At 51.7% G+C, this 24,561-nt stretch overlaps 10 protein-coding genes across 10 annotated transcripts; 4 read left to right on the forward strand and 6 right to left on the reverse strand.

Annotated features, from left to right (window-relative positions):
• Positions 1 to 960: 960 nt before the first annotated feature.
• On the forward strand, positions 961 to 1,919 carry J4E82_000204 (uncharacterized protein; the record flags this gene model as incomplete). The annotated part of the gene is made up of 2 exons (XM_051726526.1): positions 961 to 984; positions 1,044 to 1,919. The coding sequence occupies 2 exons, from the start codon at positions 961 to 963 to the stop codon at positions 1,917 to 1,919; spliced, it is 900 nt and encodes a 299-aa protein (XP_051593708.1).
• A 240-nt stretch (positions 1,920 to 2,159) lies between these two features.
• Positions 2,160 to 3,477, forward strand: J4E82_000205 (uncharacterized protein; the record flags this gene model as incomplete). Its single annotated transcript, XM_051726527.1, has 2 exons — positions 2,160 to 2,232; positions 2,288 to 3,477. The coding sequence occupies 2 exons, from the start codon at positions 2,160 to 2,162 to the stop codon at positions 3,475 to 3,477; spliced, it is 1,263 nt and encodes a 420-aa protein (XP_051593709.1).
• A 219-nt stretch (positions 3,478 to 3,696) lies between these two features.
• SEY1 (Dynamin-like GTPase that mediates homotypic ER fusion) lies at positions 3,697 to 6,521 on the reverse strand (the record flags this gene model as incomplete). Its single annotated transcript, XM_051726528.1, has 4 exons — positions 3,697 to 3,998; positions 4,053 to 5,794; positions 5,844 to 6,284; positions 6,352 to 6,521. The coding sequence occupies 4 exons, from the start codon at positions 6,519 to 6,521 to the stop codon at positions 3,697 to 3,699; spliced, it is 2,655 nt and encodes an 884-aa protein (XP_051593710.1).
• A 580-nt stretch (positions 6,522 to 7,101) lies between these two features.
• Positions 7,102 to 7,785, reverse strand: J4E82_000207 (uncharacterized protein; the record flags this gene model as incomplete). The annotated part of the gene is made up of 1 exon (XM_051726529.1): positions 7,102 to 7,785. One exon carries the CDS (start codon positions 7,783 to 7,785, stop codon positions 7,102 to 7,104), a length of 684 nt encoding a protein of 227 aa, XP_051593711.1.
• A 626-nt stretch (positions 7,786 to 8,411) lies between these two features.
• Positions 8,412 to 9,377, reverse strand: J4E82_000208 (uncharacterized protein; the record flags this gene model as incomplete). The annotated part of the gene is made up of 4 exons (XM_051726530.1): positions 8,412 to 8,563; positions 8,622 to 9,068; positions 9,133 to 9,284; positions 9,337 to 9,377. 4 exons carry the CDS (start codon positions 9,375 to 9,377, stop codon positions 8,412 to 8,414), a joined length of 792 nt encoding a protein of 263 aa, XP_051593712.1.
• A 1,490-nt stretch (positions 9,378 to 10,867) lies between these two features.
• J4E82_000209 (uncharacterized protein) lies at positions 10,868 to 13,397 on the reverse strand (the record flags this gene model as incomplete). The annotated part of the gene is made up of 5 exons (XM_051726531.1): positions 10,868 to 11,115; positions 11,166 to 11,445; positions 11,499 to 12,128; positions 12,181 to 13,053; positions 13,125 to 13,397. The coding sequence occupies 5 exons, from the start codon at positions 13,395 to 13,397 to the stop codon at positions 10,868 to 10,870; spliced, it is 2,304 nt and encodes a 767-aa protein (XP_051593713.1).
• Positions 13,398 to 14,030: 633 nt separating this feature from the next.
• On the reverse strand, positions 14,031 to 16,857 carry J4E82_000210 (uncharacterized protein; the record flags this gene model as incomplete). Its single annotated transcript, XM_051726532.1, has 2 exons — positions 14,031 to 16,618; positions 16,668 to 16,857. 2 exons carry the CDS (start codon positions 16,855 to 16,857, stop codon positions 14,031 to 14,033), a joined length of 2,778 nt encoding a protein of 925 aa, XP_051593714.1.
• A 474-nt stretch (positions 16,858 to 17,331) lies between these two features.
• Positions 17,332 to 19,031, forward strand: J4E82_000211 (uncharacterized protein; the record flags this gene model as incomplete). Its single annotated transcript, XM_051726533.1, has 2 exons — positions 17,332 to 17,697; positions 17,748 to 19,031. The coding sequence occupies 2 exons, from the start codon at positions 17,332 to 17,334 to the stop codon at positions 19,029 to 19,031; spliced, it is 1,650 nt and encodes a 549-aa protein (XP_051593715.1).
• Positions 19,032 to 19,690: 659 nt separating this feature from the next.
• Positions 19,691 to 20,684, reverse strand: RAB11B (Ras- protein Rab-11B; the record flags this gene model as incomplete). The annotated part of the gene is made up of 4 exons (XM_051726534.1): positions 19,691 to 19,821; positions 19,987 to 20,067; positions 20,143 to 20,532; positions 20,654 to 20,684. The coding sequence occupies 4 exons, from the start codon at positions 20,682 to 20,684 to the stop codon at positions 19,691 to 19,693; spliced, it is 633 nt and encodes a 210-aa protein (XP_051593716.1).
• A 488-nt stretch (positions 20,685 to 21,172) lies between these two features.
• On the forward strand, positions 21,173 to 24,516 carry J4E82_000213 (uncharacterized protein; the record flags this gene model as incomplete). Its single annotated transcript, XM_051726535.1, has 6 exons — positions 21,173 to 21,321; positions 21,408 to 21,439; positions 21,487 to 22,628; positions 22,869 to 23,543; positions 23,590 to 24,008; positions 24,060 to 24,516. 6 exons carry the CDS (start codon positions 21,173 to 21,175, stop codon positions 24,514 to 24,516), a joined length of 2,874 nt encoding a protein of 957 aa, XP_051593717.1.
• Positions 24,517 to 24,561: the final 45 nt, after the last annotated feature.

The following is a 24,561-nucleotide window of genomic DNA, read 5'->3' on the forward strand; positions in this document are numbered from 1 at the left end:
CCTACATTCATCAGACTGTTCCGAATCTTAGACTCCTCACTAGCCTAATGACATCTGTCGAACCTTGAGCTGGGATGCGTATCCTACAACAACGATGACAGTCTAGGATTCCAGGGCTATGCTGATAACCCATTACCACTCTTGTGCCAAAGAATTGAGCAGCTTTAATAAGATTCGAGTCCATCACTAAAGACGCGAGGTATGCTGCCGAAGCTTGAGGCTGTGATGCTCAACTTCCACAGAGCAACTGCATTATCATATGCCGCATTGCTTGTCAGCTTTCCTACCGGAACCCTCACTGTCATTAATGCATAAAATACCGCACAAGAAGTGCCACCAAAAGTTCGTGAAGCATTCGGTAAGCCATACAAACAGGCAGGCATTTGTATGCCTGTAGAAGAACCCGACCTGTAGGAGCCACTTAAGCAGAGAAGCGTCGAAGACTTTATCGAGAGAGCAAAGAAGAGCAACAAGGTAGCCTCTAGGGTATGAAGGTATCACGCACCTCACAGTTAGAGACTAGGAGTTGCGTATGAAATAATGGATATGATGTTGTGCATCATTACTAGTACCGATGTAGGGCTAGCTCCCCTTGGAGTAGTTCGCATGTTGAACACCCAATGACATCATTCTCAGAGAATACCGTTCCATGTCCACCTTTCCCATCCGAATCATCGCGCACAAAACACGGAACTACGGAATATGTTCCAGGATCTGTGATCACACCAGGGCGCATTGTGGCTCAGCAGGCACGTGGCGCTGCTTTCGTTTGCCACGATGACGCGCACTCAATCGAAGCTCCCGTTCGCGCGTAATGCCCTGGGTTATTAGCCCATCACCCCGCCATCCAGCTTACATTGCGACATTACTTGATTATACGTGATTTGAAGCTACCTTTGTCTCAAAGTCTTCTTTATCGTTCTAAAAGCTGGTACCTGATTTTCGCATATCAACCACATAATGGCAGATTTCGCACCACCACCAGTATGTATATGGCGGTCACAACCATGGTGATGCGTGGTCATGGCTAATTGGATACACAGGGCCCTCCCCCACCCAAGGTACCGGAAGGCTGGAAAGCCGTCTGGAACCCGCAATACAACGAATGGTTCTACGTCAACGTCTACACAAAGCAGTCACAATGGGACAAGCCGACCGAACCTGTCTACCCTCCCGGCGAGGCCCCGCCCGCTGGTGCTCCTCCTGGGTATGCGCCTCCAGCAAGCGGCGCTGTCGGTGGATATCCTTCAGCCGCGAACGAGAAGGGAGGATTCGGTAGCAATAACCCTTACGCGAACACGAGCGAGGACGAGGCGCTTGCGAGAAGGCTGCAAGAAGAAGAACAAGCGCGCGCCAACGGACACTCGAGCGATACACGCGGACAGTCGAACGACTACTACAACCAGCCTGGACAGTCGCAACCACCGCAGTACGGCGGTTATGGCCAGCAGAGCACCAGCTCGTATCCGCAAGAACAACACCACGATGCGAATACACAAGACAAGGGCAGCAAAGGCAAAGGTCTATTAGGCAAGATCCTTGGAAAGGCTACTGGCTCGTCACACTCATCATCGTCGCACGGCTATCCACAACAACAGCATGGCTATGGACAGCCAGCATACGGCCAAGCGGGTGGAGCAGGCTACTATGGCGGAGGAGGCTATGGCCGACCAATGGGTGGTGGCATGCCTATGGGTGGCGGTATGATGGGCGGTGGTAGGCGTCCAGGAGGAGGCGGCGGCATGGGAGGCATGGCCCTTGGAGCAGGAGGAGGTTTGCTGGCAGGTGGACTTATTGGATCGGCCATGGCCGGGGACGGCGGCGATACCTATGTGGAGAACAACTATGGTGACGATGGCGATATGGGTGGAGGAGATATGGGAGGCGACGACATGGGTGACATGGGTGGAGATTTCTGAGACGGTGCAACTCCATTAAAGCCGTTGTACGATTTTCTTTCTTTGTCTAGACATTCATATCACTATTGTATTACACTATAGCTGATTAATTTCTCGATTCCAATATAATGTGCACGTTATCAGAGCTGGTTAATGAACATTTGCACGCATGTGAACTATGACGTATCTCAGTAATCGGTTTAAATCTTCCCGAAAAGTGCAATACGACCAACGCCACGCTTGCAAAACATCAACATCTTCATGCTCAAAGCAACTTCACGCCTAACAAACATCATGGCAGCGGATCAACAAAAACGCAATATCGTTATCATTGGTAATTTGAACCAATCAATCTACTTATCTCGAAGGTTTCTTGCTAACGATCTTAGGTGGCGGCATAATTGGCTCTACCACAGCATACTTTCTTTCGCACCACCCAAACTTCAACAAAGAAAGAGACAGCATCACACTTTTGGAAGCCACTAAGATTGCTGGTGGTGCATCGGGGAAAGCCGGTGGTCTTCTAGCATTATGGGCATACCCGAATTGCATTGTTCCGCTAAGTTACAAACTGCATCAAGAGCTAGCTGAGAAACATGGTGGCGCGGAGCGTTGGGGCTACAGAGCAGTACACTGTGGTCAGGTTGACATGTATGGCGTTCTAGCCAAGAGCAAGGGTGCCAAAGATGGGACGAACGGCAAGAGCAAAGAGGACTCAGTGAGCCTGCAAAAGCGAACACAGAAAGCGATCGGTTTACTACGTGCTGCCGGTGTACCGAAAGATTTGGATTGGGTGGCCGCGGATGGCATGAAGGCCTACGAGGAAATGGGTACACCACTCACGACGGCGCAAGTGCATCCTTATCATTTCACAACGAGTATGGCACAGCTTGCCGAAGAGAAGGGCGTCAAGATTGTGTACGGCTCTGCTACCAACATCGAGCAAGAGAACGGCGCGGTCAAGTCTGTTTCGTACAAGAGCAAAGAGTCAGGCGAAGAGCAAAAACTTGACGCCGATACCATTATCCTTACGGCAGGCCCATGGACGAGGACAGTCTGGAAGCCCTCGCCTATCTCAGCTCTCCGTGCTCACAGTGTCACCATCCGCCCTTCGCGACCCGTCTCTGCCTACGCACTTTTCACCTCAATAGATATGCCACGCGGCAACGGCAAACGCGGCGAGACCGTCACACCAGAAATCTATGCTCGACCGAACCAGGAAGTCTACGCGTGCGGCGAAGGTGATCATCTCGTGCCCCTTCCTACATCCACTGATCTGGTTCAATGTGATGAGAGCCGATGTCAAGAAATCGTTGAGCAGGTCTCCGCTATCTCAGAGGAGTTGAGAGACGGTGAGGTCACAGCAAGACAAGCGTGCTACCTGCCGAATGTAAGTAGAGGTAGCGGTCCGCTTATCGGAAAGACCAGTGTGAAGGGTCTGCTGATGGGTGCTGGACACACGTGTTGGGGTATTCAGAACGGGCCTGCCACAGGAAAGCTGTTGAGTGAGTTTGTGTGGGATGGCGATGTGAAGAGTGCGCAAATTGGTAGCTTGGACCCCAGAAAGTTCGGTGTTTAGATGCAGTGACAACTTTTGGCTACTATTGGTAGCTCGTTATACAATAGACACCTCAAGTTCCTGGCTCAAGTATTCAGCTTCTGATTTGAGACGAAGTCGTCCCAGCCTCTAGGAGTCTATCAATAACCCACAAACCCAACCTCATCAATGGCATGCAATTCTTTTCACTTATCCTACCTTGAACGGCGTCTACCCAAAAGACCACTGCAAAGCACCCACTCAAATGTCATCCAAATCCTCCTCCTCAGCCTTGCTTTTCTTCCCGTCCCCATTCAGCCTGTCCATCCTGACATTCTCTTGTCTCCTGGTGTCATTCATACCACCGCTCATAGCCATAGCCTGGCGTCCTGTATCCGAGCTCTCAAGGAAGGTACGAAGACGCTCCTTACCAACTTCAAGACCTTGCTGCGATGCAGCGTTGGCCATTCGTGCCATGGGGCCCCATAGGTTGAGAGTGTAGGTTACGTAGGCGCCGACAGCGAGAAGGACGAGGAAGATGAAGTATACTGGATTGCGAAGAACTGGGAAGTGTTAGTCGAAAAATAGCGGAGAGAAGGGACGACAAGGGAACTTACCAGCTACTATCTCGTTCCAACCCAGCGCGAGGAGTAAGCCGTAGAAGTACAACGGAACTTGTGTGATACCACCAATCGCGCTACGCTTGGCTTCCACATAGACACCATCTGCAGTCTTCTTGAAGCGGACAAGAAGGTCGGCTTGCTTGGCGTCCGAGAGAATCGTCATCTCCTCTTCCAGGGTCTTGCCCTCTTCATCGTCTAGACCACCGATGGGTGTCAAGTCGTCTTCATCTGCGGGCGTTACCGAGGCGGGTGCTTCGCCGATCCAGGCGTCGAGTGGTGGAGGGCTCGATGTTTTGGCCAACTTGAAACGAGCGAGTAGTGGAATGACGGTGATTGTCGACTCTCGGGCTTTGGTGTAGATGCCTTCTATATCGTCTGTGGGCCGCCATATTCTTGGGACGCCATGCTCGTCGTAGCGGAACTTGTCTTCGAAGTTTTCTCTTAGCTTCAACAGGATGTTACCTTCCATAACTTCCTCATCAATCTTTGCGCGGAGCACAGCCCACGACTTGCGCCGTAACCTCCACAGACCGACCTCAACTTCGTCGGAACTAGCATCGAAGCTCGATGCGCGATCGGTGAATCGCTTTTCAGCCATGGAAACAGTGTCGGTGAAGATGGTCCAGACACGATCCCACAGATCTTTCTCTGTCGGAGGTCGCTCCCCATGCTCGGGCGCGCCAGAACCGCCTCGACCGGATCCGAGCTTGTTGAATTCAAGACCGACAGACTCATCCAATCGTGATCGTACCCAGCGCTCGATACGTGTGGCCAACCGTCTCATCTCCTCCTTGCGCAGACGGCCAGATACGTCGTCGAGCTCCTTCTTGTAGATTTTCAACTCGTTTTCGTGACTGCTCCAGGCCGCACCTTCGATAGCCATGGCTTTTGCATCCTCTTCAAACTTGGCAAGTGCCTGCTTCTTCTCTGAATCGACAATTTGTGCAAAGTCATAGGTACCCTTCTTTTGACCGCTCTTGACCGCCGCACTGACGGCCTCGCTGAACGATTCCACCCCAGACTTGTGAGCAGCTGTGAGTTGCTTCTGGAACAGAGCCTTCAACCGTGAATCTACCTTGCCTTCAAGTTCTGCCTGCTTCCGCTTGTAGACGCCTTTGTGGTATCGGCTCGCATTCGTATCGAAATCTTTGAAGACCTTGGTTCGTGCGGCGCTCATGGCAGGGCCGAGGTCGGCTATAACAGAAAGCTTCCCTATCCGAGCATCTTCGGCTTGCCTGTCCTCTAGTGGCGTGATCTTCTCGTCGAAAGCAACCAGGACCTCACGCGAGATCTCGTCACAACGGAACTGAGCCAACAGCTCTTGCTGCGTGGGCAGATCCAAGTCCTTGTTGTTGACAATCTGATCCCATACGCCCTCGGCATATGCGGAGAAACCGTCTGCGGGGATCCGTCTGTGGTACTGTGGCAGGAAGATGGGTGCAGTCGACTCGTCGATGAGCCCGCTCTTCCTGGGGTCGTTGTATCCCTCCTTGAATCGTGTGCTAAGCTGTGTGACTGCCTCCTCGAACTTTTCCGGTTGTAGGATCTTGTGTGGTAGAGCGACGAAGGCGAAGTCGAAGTAGTCTTCTATCCGCGAGTTCTCCAGGCCGTTGGGCTTTGAGATGGTCGACCACAACTTGGACAGGTCTTGTACCAAGGTGTTTTGTAGATTCTTGAGGGGTGTCGTGCCGATGTGATCGCGAATGACGAAGAACAGGAGGGATCTGGGAGTGGACCTGCGTGGCTGTCAGCATGGGATGAGTCTAGCGTGGTCGACAAACGTACTTGCTGTCTTTGACGAAGAGTTGCAAATTGACTTCGAAGACGGTCTTGAGCAGGCCCATGTTGGCACCCTGGTACAGTCCGACCTGGTGTTCCCAGATGTTGACGATGAGGACCTCGCTCGTGGCAAGCGCAAAGAGGGCGCTCTTGCGTTCAAAGTCCTGGTCCTCTCCTCGCTCTCTGCCGTCGGTACCCTCGACATCCATAACCAGGATATTTTCCGCCATGTTGGAGCCACCCTCCTCCCGCTTGTTCTTGCTCATCCATATTCCCTTTGTGGTCTGACGACGCTCCTGCTCGGACATGACGCCGAACTGGGTACCGAAGAGGTAATTGAGGAGGGTTGATTTTCCGGTGGACTGCGAGCCAAAGACGGATATGAGGTGGTAGTTGAAGCCCGAGGGGATAACCTTCTCAATGCCGAGATATGTGGATAGGTTTGTGCTGCACAGCGAGTTGCCATTAGCCCTCTACTCTGCTACCCAATTGCCTGCACAGCCAGAAGACATACTTGAACATCTTGTCCTCGTCAATGACCTGGATGCCATGTTCGTAGGCACCTTTGTCGGCATTCTCGCCCACACCGGCAAAGTGGGAGTTCATCATGAGAGACGGCGATGTGTGGTGTTTGACGTTGCTCGGACGGCTCTGGCCGTTGGGCTTGAGGGATTCGTCGGCCATGATTTCTGCGTGTACAGTCCAGCCGAGAGCTGCACGTGGTGCGGGAAGAATATGGCGTTGTTAGGGGTGAAAGCTGGCCGTTGATGTCACAGGCCGACCGCTTCTCGAGTGCCTCGCCGCCATTCGTCGCTGCACCCTGGCCCGCATCCTCGCTTAAGCCCAGGTGGTGGTTACTGCCGTACAGATGACGATCTGGCTGCATCATTCACCCTGCTTGTATACCGGCTTCTGAGACATTCCTGCTCAGAATTCCCGCGTGCTGTTGCCCCGTGAAGCGCCATCAGAACCCTGGTTGTGTGCGGTAGTGGGCATGCACGTTGCCATCGAGGGCAGGACCAAACCATCCTTTCTTGGCACCCGTCTCGCCGGTACTATCACTGGATCGCTTGACATGAGGTTCCTGAAGATAAACGTGTCCTTAGATAGCTACCGACAAGCTACCGAAATCTGGGAGATCGCCGTATCGATCGCTCTAGACGTCCTTGCTCATCGCAAAGCTCCAGCAGCAGCAGGAGAGAAATTACATCTACCCCACCATACATGCCACTCTATCACCATGCTACCAACACTATCCACGCTTTCAGAACTTCCTATGTCCCTTTCCGCCACTCACCATGTCTCCGCTAATCTTGCTAATCTCCTCGCTATTCTTAACCCATGCCTTTGTCGCATCATCAAACACTCCGTCTCCAAATTTATTCTTGCACCACTCCAGCACCTTCTCCGCCTCGGCCCTTATCCTGTTCTCGATACCATCCTCATCATTTGCCCTGTCAATTTTCTTCTTGCTTCGATACTCTTCAACGGCGTCAATCAGACTCTTAGGCTCCTGGTCGCCGTAGACGAACTCGATGAGCGAAGCAGAGATGGAAGAGTTGCTGCCAACTTGCTTCGCGACTTCAGCATCCAGCTTCTGACCTTCTTCTTTGTGCTTGGGCTGGTAACCTTCACATGCGTCTGCCACGTCGCCCACCCATGCTCTTGCATTGTCAAAGTCGCCTTCCGCACGGTGCAAGATACCATGGAGCAACATTCCTTCCACAGCTGGCGGTGCCTGCATGTGCCGCACTAGGAAGTGTGCAGAGGGCAAATCGTGGTTCAGGATATGCAACAGTGTCTCGATAGTAGGATGGACGTGTAAGTCTGCGATGGTCGCTGTAAGTTGTGCATCTTGAGGTTTTTTGGGTGGATGAACAAGATTGGTGTTCGGTATGAGCGTCTGCGATATTGACTCCAGCGTTCGTGGTATATCCGATTGGCTCATATCTGTGTTGCTCGAACCGGGTAGAGCCGACTGCTTGACTCTAACCAGGGTACAAGGGTGAAAGTGAGGTTGAAGTAGTAGTAGTACTCGTAATCTCAGTAAAAGTAGAATCCCGGTAAGCAGTTACTTTTCACATGAAACGAGGAGTCCTACAGCATGTATGCACCTATTAGCTTCATCACGAAAGCATGTGACGTGCTTGATGCACCAACCCAGGAACGCAGACGTCATGATGGACCCTGAGAATTGATCGTGTGCAGGCTGTAGGGCTGGGCAAAACAAAATCAATAACACGCAAAAGTTACACAGAATTGCGCAAGTGTGATGAAACACCCCTCAGGCACAGTAACATGGCATGAAAACTGATTTCCATAGGTACGATAAAATGCGCTCATATCTGCATACAACGCGGACGCCACTTCGCAATCCAGCCACCAGGACACGCCCTAATCATACAGACGTAATAGGTACAAGGAGAAGGGCCGCAGATTGATTTTCATCCAAACGCCAATAATGATGATGGAGCTCTTAAAAGACAAGGGATAGACCGAACTAGGGGCCGATCGGAAGAATGGAGGTATTCGAGGTCGTCGTGAGTCGGTGTGGGAAATGAGGTCAACCCATGCTTAAGCCTTGTTCTTCTTCTTCTGGTCTTCTTCTTTCTCGGCCTTCTCCTCCTTCTTGTCAGCAGCATGCTGATGCTGTTTCGCCTGGTGCTCTTTGCCTGCTGCAGCAGCCTTGCGCTCCTTCTCGCGTTGCTCTTCGGCCTCTACCATCTCTGCATTATTGAATTAGCTCGCTGTTTCCAATATACAATCCAAAGAACGTGCACATACCTCTCCACTGGTCCTCGCCAGCGTATCTCTCGTGATGGATCTTCTTCTCAATAACATGCTTGTGTTCGGGATCATTCGGGTCAATAACCCTGATTGTCTCCCACCTTCCCTTGCCCTTCGCTGCATCCGCACCCTCAATCGCAAAGCTGCCTAGCAGCGCCGCCAGTGTGCCACCCTGTGCGTACATACGCGCCTGCACTAGTTTTTGTGATCCGCTCAGGTATGGGTTGCGGTTGACCATGTGCCATGAGCCAGCCATGGAGGCAATCCAGAAACCGAAGAGAAGTGGGTATCGGTTTTCGGTCGCCCAGTCTTTCGCACGCTCGAAAGCGGTTCTGTTCTGTTCGTAGAGGGCTTCGCGCTCCCTCTCGCGTTCAACTTGGCGCTTCTTTTCGGGTGTGTGTTCGATATCGTATGCTGCAGAGGCTCGATCGGCGGCAATGACAGCTGTGGGGTAGCATTGTTAGGATACGAGTTCTGGAGTCTTACAGTGTGGCGTGCGGGAACTCACCAACGAATGTTCCTGTTGAAGCGACCAAGAAAGCTCGGAACGGGACGGTGAGCGCTCTGAAGGAGTGGTATCTTCTACTCGCAGCCATGACACCTGCAGCGCCTACCGCCGTACCAATGATACCACCGATTGATCCGCCCTTGACTGTGGCACTTCAACTTGTCAGTACGACTTCCACAATTGCCGTTCATGCGTGAATCTTACTTGTAATGCGCCTCCTCCTCTTCCTTGGTAAGAACCTTCATTTTGTCTTAAGTGGAAATTGCTTTGATTTGGGGTGCAAGTGTGTTGGTTTGTCGTGAGAGTTTAGCGGCTGTTGAAAACTTGACGTTTGGTTACACCAGGTGTTGGGGAACTTGGATGAGTACGTGTACGGAGTCTGGAATTACATATAAAATATGACGGCGCATGCGGCGACTTAATAAAAGATAACGCAACGCTCAAAACTACACCATGGTGACGTCGCCGAACTTCCGGCGCCGCTAGACCCACGTTGACATGTGCGGGTTATGATGATGAGGTAAGTGCCTTCGGCAGGCCCTGCCTAGCCCTACATCCTCCAGGCTGGGCCGATTATCGTGCGCGCTGAGATCAGGTCACCGATGCATGATCGATTGAGCAAACCTTCTTTAGCGATTTAATCTGCTCTTGCTTCATTGCTCGCGTATTGGTACTGGATGAAGAATATTTGCCCCGTTACGGGATGCGTTTCCAGCGTCATGCGACCAATCATCACATGCTTCCAACATGTTCTTCCTCCAAGTATCTCCGAAAATGCATCATCCTACGCGTTACTCACCCTTGACTCCAATATGCAAGTAGCCGCTAAGTAAGACTCTGTAAGCTTGTGAGCAATGCATCCCTGGTTTGCTCCTTGTCGGCAAGATGTCGCACGTCGCATGCTGTTCGGATTTTGCGCCGAAGCGGCATCTCCTCAGTTGCCGCTCGCCGCTCGCCGCTCGCACTGCTCACACTTTGCAGAGCTGCGGCCAACCTTCCTTCTCCTCAACACATGGTCGTCCGGCCTTTCCAGAACGTGGTACCTGATGCAAGGGCTCATAGTTCTTTGCAAAGCTCGAAATTTGTTCTACCGACACGTGCAAAACACCTTTCCGACCGTGTCCGAGTTGCCACCGAAACCCGCATGAACTCCACGATTCACCGAGCGGCTCCGCACATTGACCTTGACAACAAAATGAGTGGCAACTCCTGTTTTTAATGTTCATGTATCAGTTTCCGACAGCACGGTAATGCTAGTGACCCTTCCTGAGGCATCACAGTCAACATTAGAGGTGAGGTCTATTAAGCTTCCATTCCATCGAAGAGTGCATACATCAGATGGTAGCATTACCGTAACTGTATTACCGTTGAATCAGCCTGCTTCGGAAAGATGGATAAGTATGTAGGTACAATTCAGTTGACTGTTCACCATATCGTCTTCTCCAGCCTGTCCCACGCTAACGCTACCAAGTATTTCAGGCCCGATGAAAATGCTAGGATAAACAAGAAAGGATCTGTCGAAATAAGGTGTGCAGGAATCGATGTTATCCCAGCCAACTGTAGGAAATGCGTATTTTCGTCTTAAGCCAATGGTTTTCGACAATTTTTTCGACATTGATCTTAGCTTTTGGGCATATCCACGATACCTTTTACGAGATCGAGCGAGCGGTGCACTGGCTGATAATACCCAACGATACGCATGTGGACGAAGACATGTGAATTGGAAAACATGCCTTCAACGGAAAGCGCCAAAACTGGGGCGCGGTGCGGGGTTGCCATAGCGGGGAAGCATACCTGCTGGAGGTCCTGGGCGCGTCGCAAGAGCAGGGTTACAGCAGAGCATGGCTACGCGAGATCCGTACTTAGAGCCGCGAAGAGAGACCATGTGCTTGCGAATGTGACCACCAACGAGTTCGCGATGTTGTGTGCCACTGTTTGTCAAGACATACTGTATGAGATAGTTGCCGAACTGATCACCAGCGACTTCGAAGAGTTAGCAACCATTCACACCGAGAGAGTAACCTGGAACCTACTGTCGATAAGGGGCATACGCGGACGATCAGGGCGAGCCTCGCATATGCGGTCCAGATACCGATCCAGGAATTCATTACCACCAATCTTGAGGCATTTCTCAATAACTTTGGAAGCGTACTGATCCATGCTATACTCTGTACTGAAACGGAGAATATGATCGATGGCACGACTACGGTCAGCAGGCGCGCCATGCTCACAGATATGCTGGATGCACCAGTTGCCAAATTGACCATGAGCGATGACATCGATACTTGCGAGCACTTCGTTGATGCAGGGACGCTATTTCGATTTAGCACTGATGGTAATACATGCTTAGTAGTATCTCAACATACCTTGTCTTCCTCAAGACAGTTCTCGAAGATGTTCTGTACGACCAGACTACCTGTCTCACCCAATGCGACTTCATGCCACATGCCGCGCAGAGCCTCGTTGACATAACGCATGATCTGGGGTGGGGAGTCGCTCCAACGGAGTTCAAAGAGCTTCTGCCAGACATGGCATGCGTATCGGTGAATGACAGTCTCTGGAATGCGGCGAAGTAGCTCATGGACCATGGTTGCCTTGTACTCTTCCGGAACACAGTCGAAGGCCTTCTGGATGACATGGCAGCCGAACGCGTCCATGCTCAAAGCAAGAGTATTTCCGCGGATGGCTTGGGCAATAGCAATAACTTGCTCGTGCGTACCATGCTCAAAGCAGCGCTGTACCAGGAAGTTGCCGAAACGGTTAACCATTAGAGCGTAGGCTTGAGAGATGATGGCCTCCACGATCTCATATTTTTGCTCCGGTGTGCCTACTTTGAGCTTTTGTTGAAGGAAGATAGATGCTTGCTGGTCGTTGTTGCAGATGATCTTATCGACAATGTATTTCCAGTTGCAGCTCATATTGCGGTCCAATAGGCGACGATAATTCATCGGTTCAACTGAGGGGACGTACTGTGAAGTACCTGCCTCACTTTGGGTCTACGCCATGTCAGTAAATACCAAGGTTCGATATGTCGTGGTGATGACTGACCTGGGAGTTCCATGGTGATGGCCCCATGCTGTTCTGGACGTTGAACTCATTTGCGTCAGGCGATAGTCTGCTGGCCATGGTGCGAATCGGAGCTGGATGGCCTATGGGATACATGGGTGGCATAGCGTACTGGTTGTAGCCTGAATCGAAGGCTGAACTAGGTCGGCTAGGTGGGTTACTCAATCCGTTGCCCATGCCAACACCCATACTGTTGTTGAAGCTATTGCCGATGCCGATGGGATTCGGCATGCCGTTACCCATGCCAGCATTGAAGCTGGTGGACATACCATTGCTGCGGAAGCTCTGGTCGAGAGGGAAGTGTGTAGGTTCATTCAAGAAACCGTTGCGGCGATAGCCTGACTGTGGGGGTTGTGGTCGGGGCTGGACCTGAGGTTGCGTCTGGGCCTGATATGGGGGTCCGAAGCTATTACTGCCGGTGTAGGCCGGACGAGCAGCTTCATTGCCCCAGCCGTAGTTGCTCCTGGTAGAGGCATTAAACTTGTTCTGCAAACTCGTGAGAGTCTGCTCAGTGACATCGCCCGGGTAGCTGTAATCAGCCTCAGACGATTGGCTCAGGTGCTCCATGGTTGACCGGGCTACATGGTGACTGTGCATCTCCTGGTTGACGCGGTTGACTTCGTTGCGAGCCTCCTGTAATTCCAGCTTCAGCTTCTGCAATTCGCTGGCCTCGACGAGGACAATGGAGCTGTCCATCTCGGTAGGTGGGGTAGATGTGAACTCGTCCGTCGCCGGCGTAATGGGAATGGATCCACTGGACGAGCTGTATGGGTCTTGCGGAGGAGAGCGACCGTTCAGCCGCTGTAGGAGCGAGTCCATGACAGCCGACTCTTCGTGAGCTTCCATCTTGGGCTTCTGTATAGGTCAGTTTGGGCGCTATAGAAGATGGTGACGGTGAGCCTATAATAGACGCTAGTTTGACTGACCTTATAGCCGTCGAACGAGCTGTGCTGTTGCAGCGGTATTTGGTTGCCCAGGGTATAAGGACCGAGTGGTCGCTTCATGCCCTGTGTATTGCATGTCAACGGTGAGCCAAAAGCACGCTGGAAGGCAAATGGGTATTGGTTCAGGCTCATGCTGCCTACCGCCTGGCCCAGTACCTCTGGCGAAGTGTCAATCCTAAGGTCTCCGGCCATGGCGAATCGATTGGGGCTCTTGCGGGGTGTAGGAGAACCGTCGGAAGTTATGTTGAAGCTCATGGTAGTAGAGCTTGGAAGTGTGGGTAGATGGTTTAGATCCGGGAGGCAGCAGTTGTCTCCAAGCTATATGGTGAAGACTGCAGTTCCGAAGGCGGTTTGAAACAAATCTGGGGTTATTGGGCAAATGTGCAGATAATATGCAGGACGAAGGCTCAGCGCAGCTCGTTTGGCGACGTATATAGCCAAAGTAGATGCAGAAGCGACGAGAGAACAGCTCAAATGCACATAAATCAGAAGATCGCAGAAGGTGTCGTCGTGAGGAAAGAACGACAGCAGGGTAGAAGGAAGAGACTGAAGCGAAGTCAAGAGGAGTCGGAGTAGTGGGGTGACAGCAATGGAAACTTCTCAGCAGACTAGGTGAGCGCAACTAGAGGGAGGCGCGTCGCGTCGGGACGTTCCGCATTCGTCTTCACCAGCAAACGGAAAGAGCATCGTGCCCGAAAAGACTGATTCCGCACAGAATACGAAAGGTTCGACTGTCGGGACTGAATCAGATCTACCTACTTCCTGAGACATTGCGCTCACCGTAGCCCTAGAGTACAGAATATGCACCTCACAAGCCCAACGAGAAATGTTGAGCCTTTGCTACCCGCAACCAGATACTGCCTCTTTAGGCTTGGATCCCTGTATCGCTCATTCGCTTTCTATGATACTACTTGGAGTGACCTCCCAGTCAGAGTCAAAGAAGCCCATGGCTAACACGCCCTCGATACCTTTCCACTTTGCGCTTTCACTGAAGACCACAAAATCAGGCTGTCCGACACCCGTCAGCATCGGGACAATCCGAGACGCTTGTCGTAACCCCTCATCATCCGCACCCCAAACGACAAGCTCAAGACGCTCGCCTGCAAGTGGTCGCAAGAATGCAGCAGCTCTAGCTTCCTGGCCGTATCGATGTGCTTGTCCCCGGTAACCCCGTATGGTGATCCCGGACTTTCCGACGTGGATTGGGAAATCCGTCTGACTAGCCTCGAGACTGGAGCCGGTTGCTAAAGTGATGATGTTGCCAGTGAGGTTCAGAGAAGGAGGATCTAATGCGGAGGAAAGAATGTAAGTGTTTGCTTGGAAATACTGGTGTAAATTGCGTGAAACCTGCAACGCAAGGCGAGATGAATTAGCAGAGCCTGGGTGCTGAATGACGAATGGCCCGTGGGTACGAAGGATAGCGGTCATAGAGCCCAGCTGTCGGCCAGTCCTCTCAGGTCGCGTGGAGTCTGTAGTACGTGTGCCGATGGTCCAGCCATCATCTGACTTGTAAACACTGATGGGAGAGACAGTCGCCGCTATTGTCTCAGCTAGACTCAAGTCCTTCCCATCGATTGTGACCGACTCCCTCCAGATGGTGGGATTAAACTCAAGACTTCGGACATTGGACGTCTTGATAACGTGCCCTCGAACACCAACCTTGCCATAGCGTCCTGGGTCCTCTAACTGTTTTACCTGAATCCCATTCTTACTACCCATGTCTCCAGGATCGCCGATCAAGATGAGGAAATGCTCCATCTTCCGCGGCAGAGTATCGTCATTCTTTGTCTGGGTATAATAGAAGTCTACTAACTCGGGTGTTGTCATGACACCATCCCACCAGTGATTTTGTCCTGCCACTTCGTTGTATCTGGCTTTGGCTCCAGTGACACCAGGGCTAACTCCAGTGCGGAATAACTGTTCTACTAGTAGGCGGGAATTATATGCTGGAACATTGTCGTCAATTTCACCATGCTGTTGTTGAACGGGTATGCCATGCGCGTTGGGCATAAGCATCTCATGACGATAGCTGTTGATGGATGCACTGACGACCGCTGTGCGACCAGGATCTGCAGCTTGCCACAGGTGATATGGCACGTACATCTGGATACTGGCGTAACCGGAGACTGGTGCTGCAGCGAGCACTTTGTCAGGTCTATGAGTAAGGGCAAACCAAGTACCCTGTCCGCCATTGGAATGTCCTGAGACTATCCAACGGTTCGTATCAACATCATAGCCTGTCCAGCGATTGTTGTCGATCCAGTCTGGAATTGCCGCAATTGCCGCTTCAACGTCGGCGAAACCCCAGTTGTGCCAGTCGTCACCGGACCACGGTGTGACACCAGTAGGAAACAGTACCCAAGCACAGAGGTCAGAAACCGGATCCAGGGCGCCAGTAACCATAGGGTTGTCAGCCTCGAGGCCTGCTCCGTGGAGTTGCAGCAATACGGGTAGTTTTAATTGTCCTGATGGGCATGTTGCATTTTTTGCTGGGGGTCGAAGCATGGCGTACGAAGCCATGCCACCAGGGTGGAGGAATGTGACCTTGTGGGGTCTGTAAAGACCGATATGGTTCAGAGTTTGGGACGCACGTAGGATGTTTTGGCGCGTACCACCAACTGTCTTATATGTAATATCGTAATCCACAGATGAAGTGTTGCTACCATGGAGAGTGATATTGAAGGCGATGGATTTCGTTTGACCAGGAACAATAATGTTGGACATATGCGAGTCACTCGACGTGTTAGGATTTCCCTGGTCAGCAATATCAGTATCTTTGCGTAACAATGACTGCGCGCCCATTGCCAACTCCGCGAAAGAGACATAAAGGCTCACACTTGAGTGCTGAATGCTCAGGATTTCAATTTTCTCTTCCCCGGTATTTCTCAAGTACACTGATCCAATTGACGAGGCAAGCTTTCCGTCGACGACATCGGACACTAGAATACCAGGTTTTGCAAGCTCCAAAGATCCTATGGCCTTTTGCACGTCAACAACAACATCAATGGTAGGCTCTAGAATACCACCAAAAGCTCTCACGTCGCGAGCTAGACGAATGTCAATTCTGTGCGAGCCAGGTTGGAGATGCAGAACAGGAGGCGCCTTGCGATAAGTATAGAAATCTCCCCCAAAGTAGTGCTGGTCATCCACCCAGAATTCCAGAATAGTATCTGTGTGTAAGACTAGGTGTTGAGTCTCGTTGCCGCCGACGTGAAGTTCGCCACGAGCCCAGGCCTGATATTGCACGGCAGCCCATCCATATACGACCTTCAGGAAGTCCCAGTCAACGTTTGAATAGGTCACACTCAAGGAGGCGTTGGCCGACGTAGCATCGCTCATGGTCCTCAAGGCTTGGGTGACATTCCACGATGCGGTTCCGTTAGTGGGCAATGAGCTTCGGAATGTTGCTTTGGGGTCATATTGGAGGTTTCTGAAGCCGCCATAGTACTCGAGTGGATCTGCGCCCCATGTCGCCTCTACAAAATGTCGGTATATCGTCTCCAGGCTACGTGGGCGATGACGTACCTCGAGTTCCCATCTGAAAAGGCCCCAGGACGTGCCATGTATCGCTGAAGGAAAACAAGGAGGCACTCTCCTGTCGGCTTGCTAGTGGGGCCACGAGCGGCTCATGTTCCGTAGCACGACCCAATTGCAGCAGGAACAGGAAAGTACAGAGTAGGTGCGGCAGCGACGGCCGGCTCATCGGAACGAACATGTTCTGTTGTATACAGAGGCTCGATACATGACGAGAGGGAGAGATGGCGCTTTTGAAAAGCAACGTTATCGCGGCAGAAGATCTCTACCGGACATAGCAGGTGGTGAAGGGTTCATGGACAGAGCTTGGCTGACGATGGCCGGTGGTTTGGAATCCCTGTCGCCTCCTGCCCTAGCTATCAGATCCGAACCGCCTCCGGAACGCGTATGTCACTAACCAGACAATTCTCCGCTAATTACGGATCCATTGCGACGCTTGCCTTCAACACCACGCTTCTTGGAATAATCCTTCGCGACGATCCACGGTACCCCTCCATCGCTACCGCTGCTTGTGCCACCCTTGTGCTCGTACATGTAGCAGGAGTGCGCCACGGTTCCGCGCATATAGTACAAGTCGCCTGCAGCATCGGTTCCCTCCCCATGGCGTAGCGAATACATCTACGACACCCCAACCACCTTGCATCCCGCAGTCGTCATGACGCCTCCGTTGGCGCGGGACCCGAGTCCCAACGCTACCTTCAAGTTTCCCGCTTTCCAGCCCGATCTACTGCCCACGCCCGAGGAAGACCACATATACGGTCACACGTCGTCGCGCTCTGCCAGTCCTAGCCATGCAGCGCAGACGAATGGCAGTACGATACCAGGCGACAGGTGGCATCCGCGCAAAGAGGCTAGATTCGGGGGCATCAACGGCTCAGCGTCGACCTCTTCAAACAGACATGGACGACAGAAGAGCCTGTCAGAGGCCTTCAGGACTATACGGACGCGAAAGGGCAGTGTCAGCCAGAATGCGCATGAACTTGCAGACGCGCTCAAGGCCCCACTATCGCCAAAGCTCATTGTAGGTCGCGATACGTATGGTTTGCTATGGCCTATGGCTAACAGGCGCAGGTGCTCTGCGGTGTGTGGTACATGACCTCCATCTTCACCAACATGTCTTCCAAGGCCATCCTGACCGCCCTACCGAAGCCCATTACCCTCACGACCGTCCAATTCGCTTTCGTATCCGGTTGGTGCTTGATACTCGCCATGTTCGCTAGGAAATACCCACGCCTAAAACAGACGATGCCTTTCCTGAAGTACGGCATTCGTGCCCCATCCAAGGAGCTGATCATGGCGACGCTGCCCTTGACATGCTTCCAGATCGGCGGACACATTCTGAGCGCCGATGCTACGTCAAGGATACCTGTTTCGTTGGTACACACTATCAAGGGACTTTCGCCGCTCCTGACGGTCATGGCATACAGCATCTTCTTCAAGATCCAGTACTCGCTACCCACATACCTTTCTCTCATCCCACTCACCCTAGGAGTCATACTGGCATGCTCGGCCGATTTCAATGCAAATCTGATCGGCCTGATGTCCGCCTTTGCCAGCGCCATCCTCTTCGTCGTTCAGAACATCGTCTCCAAACAAATCTTCAACGACGCCGCAGCTGCTGAGAAAGACGGCCTCCCGCCGAACAAGTTCACCAAACCAGATAAACTGAACCTCCTCTGTTATTCCTCTGGCCTAGCCTTTCTCTTTACTCTTCCACTTTGGCTTTGGTCCGAAGGGTTTACTCTTATCTTTGACTTTCTGCATGACGCTTCTATCGAGCTATCAGACCACCCTGAAGCTTTAGATCACGGGCGTCTGCTACTCGAGTTTCTTTTCAACGGCACTTTCCATTTTGGACAGAACATTGTAGCCTTTGTTTTGCTATCTATGGTGTCACCAGTTACTTACTCGGTTGCCAGCTTAATCAAGCGCGTCTTTGTCATTGTGTTCGCTGTTGTCTGGTTCGGCAAACCCATGACAAAAGTCCAAGCGTTTGGTTTTGTGCTCACATTCGTGGGTCTATATCTCTACGACCGCACGCACGACGCCGCGAAAGCAGATAAACGCGCAAAGGCCCTGCAGTCCAAGAACAGCGGTTCCCTACTCCCATTGGCCACAGATGTCAAGTCACGACCAGTCTACACTGCCAGTCCATCATCCATACCGGATACTGGAGCGTATCCAATGCCCGGTTTTCACGAATCAAGAGAAGAGAAAAGACATGATGATTCTGGTAGTTCGGGCTATCGTAGGACGTCTGAACAGGGCTCGCATTACCTGCCCCCAGGGACCAAAGCGGAGGATACTTGGCGGCCTAACGACATGAATGGAAGAAGGGGTATAGGCGTTTCATGAGCATTTACGAATCTATTTGTTACATTCTGATGAATCTCTCCTCCCGTACCAAGTGTTACAAGCAAGCATCCTGACCAGCGAGTCAGAAGGAATCCTGACTATACTGATGAAGATGCACAAAGGACCGAATTACATGCCGAACATCAAGAATCTTCGATTCGCCGAGATGACCGATCAAAACTAGGAGCCGTCGATCTACTTCGTCATATGTGATACAACGGCCGCTCCAGGACTTTGCTGACGCGTCAGCCATTTGCAACATCCAGAGTCCGAAAAGCGATGAATAAAGCGAATACCAGGAGGCAAGTTGAACATGAGCTGACATTGCAATCACGCCGTACATACAGCCGCTATTCGCATTACCGCCTCCAGCCCCGAACCGAACAAAGGAGATACTCCTCGCAGCATGCAAAACCAAGCAGAGACCCTGACACCTGTAGAGACAAAGCAGACGTAAAGTGAGCGACTTCCTGGACGCCAAGTTTGGGCATTTGCATCATCTCGTCTTGTATCCCACGCGTTAAACGTGAAGCGTATTGTATCGTAGTCCTGCTCGCCATATCCGAGCTTTCCCCCCCTCGCTGCTTCGCCAAAACATGCATTGCAACCCGGCGCAAACAGATTGTAGGTGAAGAGTATTTGTAGATTTTCGTTATCGTCTAGCAGCATCCCTTCTTCTGCTCCGCGTCGGCCGACTTGCTGATCTCGAGCACCTTGCGGTCGTTGCCGAGGACGGGGCCGCTACCTTCGCCCTGGTCGAGCGCTTTGCTTGAGACGATGCGGTAGATTTCTGGAGCAGTGTTAGCAACGGCTCATGCTAATGATATTTGCGGCTGAAGTGTCAACAAAAGTGGCGGTGTAAACACATGTCCACTTGGGCCAACCAATGTCACTCCAAGCTTTGCGCCAACCACTGTTGTCGCTGCTACTTGTTGTTTATAGTAGAGTAACGTACCTGTGAGAATGTTCTGGAAGGCAAGCTCGACGTTGCTGGCGTCCAAGGCAGACGTCTCGATGAAGGAAAGGTTGTTCTCGCCTGCGGAGAGTGTCAGCATACATGTCGAAGGCTGTATCTATGCAGACGCCACTGTCACAGGATGAGTAAACGTACTTGCAAACTGCTTGGCCTCCTCTGTTGGCACTGCCCGCAGATGCCTCAAATCGCTCTTGTTACCCACGAGCATGATGACGATGTTGGAGTCAGCATGGTCGCGTAGCTCCTTCAGCCACCTCGTCACGTTCTCATATGTCTGGTGCTTGCTGATGTCGTAGACAAGCAGAGCGCCGACCGCGCCACGGTAGTATGCAGAGGTGATGGCACGGTATCGCTCCTGGCCGGCGGTATCCCAGATCTGGGCCTTGATGGTCTTGGCGTCAACTTGGATGGAGCGGGTAGCGAATTCGACGCCGATGGTCGACTTGGAATCGAGGTTGAACTCGTTGCGCGTGAACCGGCTCAATAGGTTGGATTTACCGACACCAGAGTCTCCGATGAGCACCACTGCGGGGGTTAGCGGGCGACGAGACCAGGAAGACTAAGGTAGGGGGAAAGTAGGTACCCTTGAAAAGAAACTATGTGCACTATCATCAGTATGCAAGAACACATAGGGCCGCTGTCGTACGGAGACTCACGTCATATTCGTCGTTCGCCATTGTTGCGGTAGGTGGGGAAGTGGCAGGTGGGGAGGTGGAAGTCTCAGTCGATGTGTCGGCGAGAGTCGTGAAAGCAGAGCCTGGATATCTTTGGGGTATCAAGGCAAGCAGAAAAGCTCAGAATCAGGTCGTCGTGGGTAGTGGCCAAGTACTGCGCTATCTCGCTGCCTCGAGGAGTCGCTGCTCCACCGTCAAAGCACCAGCCAGCACCCCAGGAGCGAACAAGCCTATGCCTTCTTAGGTAAGCGAGGCGCTAGTCTCCGCGCCCTCGCTCATTCCAACACCTCCATGTCTGCTTGCGTCGCCGCAAACATCTCGCCTTTGGACATGCACCTAGGTAGACACAGTTGCCCTCTAGTTTCTTGTTGCAACCCGAATGACAGCAGCGACCCGACGCGTAATCAGAGAAAGACCTCACGCGTTGTCTGCTACTGCCCTTAACCAATCAGAAGCTGGCATAGCCATTCACCTCTATAGCGTTCGCCAGAATGTCACTGCACCCTGATGAAGACGAGCTCGAGGAAGAATACGACGTAGAATGTATTCTGGCGGAGAAGTGGCAAGACGCCTGGGATGTGCATCCGTTCGGCGCGGCTACAAAGTACTTGACCAAATGGGAAAATTATCCACTTGAGGAGTAGGTCTGCCTCGTGGTGTAGTTGAATCAAGCTAACCAGCCTTGAAGGTGTAAGTATTCTACCATTGCCCCTCACAACTCTATAGTCCCTCTGAAGAACAGGACCAAACCGTGCACCGTTCCGTTCCAGACAAGCATCCATCGCGTATCTCTGACGTGATTTAGGCACTTGGGAACCAGCAGTCAACTTCGAGAAGATTACGTCACTACCAGATGAGCCCACAACCACTACCGCGTTGGAACTATGGAACGAAAAGAAAGCGAGTATGAAAAAAGTTGATTTCAAGAAACTGTGCGAAGATAACATAGCAAAATATGAGGCAGCACTCAACGGCCAACAAGAGGTATCACTTCTGGAAGCTACTCTCGCAGAAAGAGAAGCTGCAGACTCCAGTCAACTCAATCACTTGTTTGCGGGAAGTTCTGCTACGGAAAACTCGGGGCTGTTTGTCAGACAGCCTCCTAAAGCGCGTAAGCCTCCTATAGTGCAGTCAGAATCCTCTTCTTCCGAAGGAGAGTTGACAGATGACTCATTGATGGCAGAGATGGCTACAACGTCGGAAAATACAAGGCATACGTCCATCGGCGTGGAGAGTTCTAATATAGAGCGCCGGCCAATCCAAAATTCAGCTCAATCACCCCGTACCTCATTGAAACGTGCTACGACTACTCCAAACCCGAATTCAGTCACGAAACCAAGTCTCGCAAGACCAGCAAAGGGCCAAGAGCCTCGAAGATCTTCACTGCCGCAAGCAGACTCAGGTTTCCGAGATAAGCAAACGACGACAGTTTCTACACAACGAAAAAAGAGTAACAACGGTAAACCTACGACCGCTGAAGCTGGTAGTGCCTCCGCTGCTCATGACACTCTGCAATCCAGTAGTACGAGCTCAGGCGCTGCAAAGCGATCAGTCTCTCTTGCGACGCAGCCAAGTGCCCTTAAGACCACAACTAGCTCAGGAAAGAGTAGTGGCATCAGAATCGTAAACGAGCCCAAGCCTCAACCTCGTCAAGCTACTGCCTTGCCAAAGAAAACTCATTTTCAGACACTCCGTCGACACCACGAGGTAGACATGAGGTCCCGTAGGGAGGGCACACCCGATGTTGCTGCTCTCAATTTCGTCAATGCCCCACCTGATCTCATCGCCCCAAAACTGCCGGCACCACACCATGATCCATACGCTCGTCGTGACCCTATTCATAGGCGTATCATTGCAGAAGAGCCCCAGAACGATGAGTCTCCAAGGCAAGAGTCTACTGATGGGAACATACCCTTAGCACCCTGGGAGATTGACAAAGTTCCCCAGGTGTGTTACCAATGGAGGCTTAGCCAAAACTGCACGAAAAGTGCGAGGGAATGCCGCTTTATGCATAGGCATAAGGATGAAAAGGGCCGCGAGTATTCTATAGCTGATATGCAAGGCAAGATACCCGGCAAATACCGCAAACCACCACTCACATGTCCGTTTTGGCTTAACGGGCAGAAAGGTTGCAGAAAATCCGCCAAGGATTGTCTCTTTGCTCACCAAAATACTGGATGGATAAAGCATAGCGATCCCTCAATGGGCGATGTACGAATTGATCCTGACCAGCAACCGAAGCTTGGTAGTATAGAAGACCAGCTGGAAGAGAAGAGGACTACGAGGTCTTTAAATCCGGATCAGCTTACTTGCTGGTACTGGAACAGAGGCGATTGTCGAAATACAGAACAGGAATGTGCTTACCAGCATAGAGAGACTGGCATTGTTGCAAATGCACCACATGAAGGCCATCAGACATCTGATACTATACCAGATGTGGATGACGATATGGATATCGATGATGCCGTCCAACCACCCACGACCAATGAAGCAACACGCACCCCTTCTCCCATACCATCTGGACAACCACAGCAGTTCTCGTTTCAGCCACCACCTCCGCCTCCGCCTCCACCCATCACAAATGAGGTCAAGATTAAATGCGAACAGTTGCGGACGGCCGGAGGATCAGTCTGCACATTGGACTTTGAGGATATTTTTGCGAGCAATGGCAGCGAGGAAGCTGTCAATCTGCTTGAGAGTAGGGTTTTTCTAATGTACCATCCCGAAGACCATTTTGAAGAGTTGGAGATCATTACTCGATGGTTATTATTGCACCATGTCCAGGTTGCTAGTACGAGCTATCAGGGTGCATGGGCTGTTTTCAAGCAGCAAATTTTGCAAGGAGGTTCAGGCATCATTATAGTGCGTAATCACACATTGCGAGTGAGACTAATGCTAAACATATCAGGCACATCCGGACGTTGAATACTTCACAGCATTTCCCGGTTTCGGCGAAGTTCTTCGTCAGAACGTCCGTCTCTGGTCGGTTGGGCTTCAACCAAGTCTCGACTACGACCATGCTTTGACAGATGGTCTTCCCGTGCTTCAATATGAGCGCATTGAAATTTTCCCACTTGGCGGATTCGTTTACATTACGGAGGAAGTCTTTGAGACGAAGCCACAACTTGCTTTGGAAATTGTCAAGCTTTTCTTCGCAAAGATAGTGAGTCTCAGAGGGCGCGCAGGCCCGTTGGCTCCATGGCAAGAAGTCGACGACGCCAGCTTGTTGTGGCGGCTGTGTGTCCGGCCAGAGTTGATGGAGTATCTATTTCAGAGATGCGAAGACCATGCAATGGATGTGAACGCTGGGGATGTTGACATGCAGAGGTTCGCCCACTACACTCGACCCAATTTGATTTATTGCTAAATTTGACGCAGTTGTGCCAAGCTCTACTCGCTCCTCGCCGAAACCAACTACATCGAGCAAGATGATCCGGTTGTTCCACTAAGCGCTGTAGCCGACAAATATCCCATACTCTCCGAGCGCCGGGCCATCGCCGAATGCGAGCCTGTGGATTACTTCAACACAGTCGCTCGTAGCAAAGAAGCCGCCAACCTAAACATGATCCGCTACTATGCTGGACTGCAAGTCGACATGCGTCGCGACTATCGCCATTTCTACGTCGTCCATACCGAGCCAAAGGCAAAGTATATCCAAGAATGGAAGCAAGAGATTCAGACCATTGCCGATGTCATCACACCCGAGCAATGCATCAATGAAATGCTAAAGGATGGGCAGGACAGCATGTTTGACTTTTACGAACGCTTCATGGCAGACAACGAGAGCTCCAAGGGAGTAGTCAAAGATGGTGATGCAACGACGCGTGTAGGCTAGAAGTCTAAACGTGTCAGTGAAAGTCTCCTGGCGGAGTTTGAGTAA

Source organism: Alternaria postmessia, assembly GCF_024291825.1.
Source record: "Alternaria postmessia strain BMP 2775 chromosome Unknown scaffold_1, whole genome shotgun sequence".
Taxonomy (NCBI): Eukaryota; Fungi; Ascomycota; class Dothideomycetes; order Pleosporales; family Pleosporaceae; genus Alternaria; species Alternaria postmessia.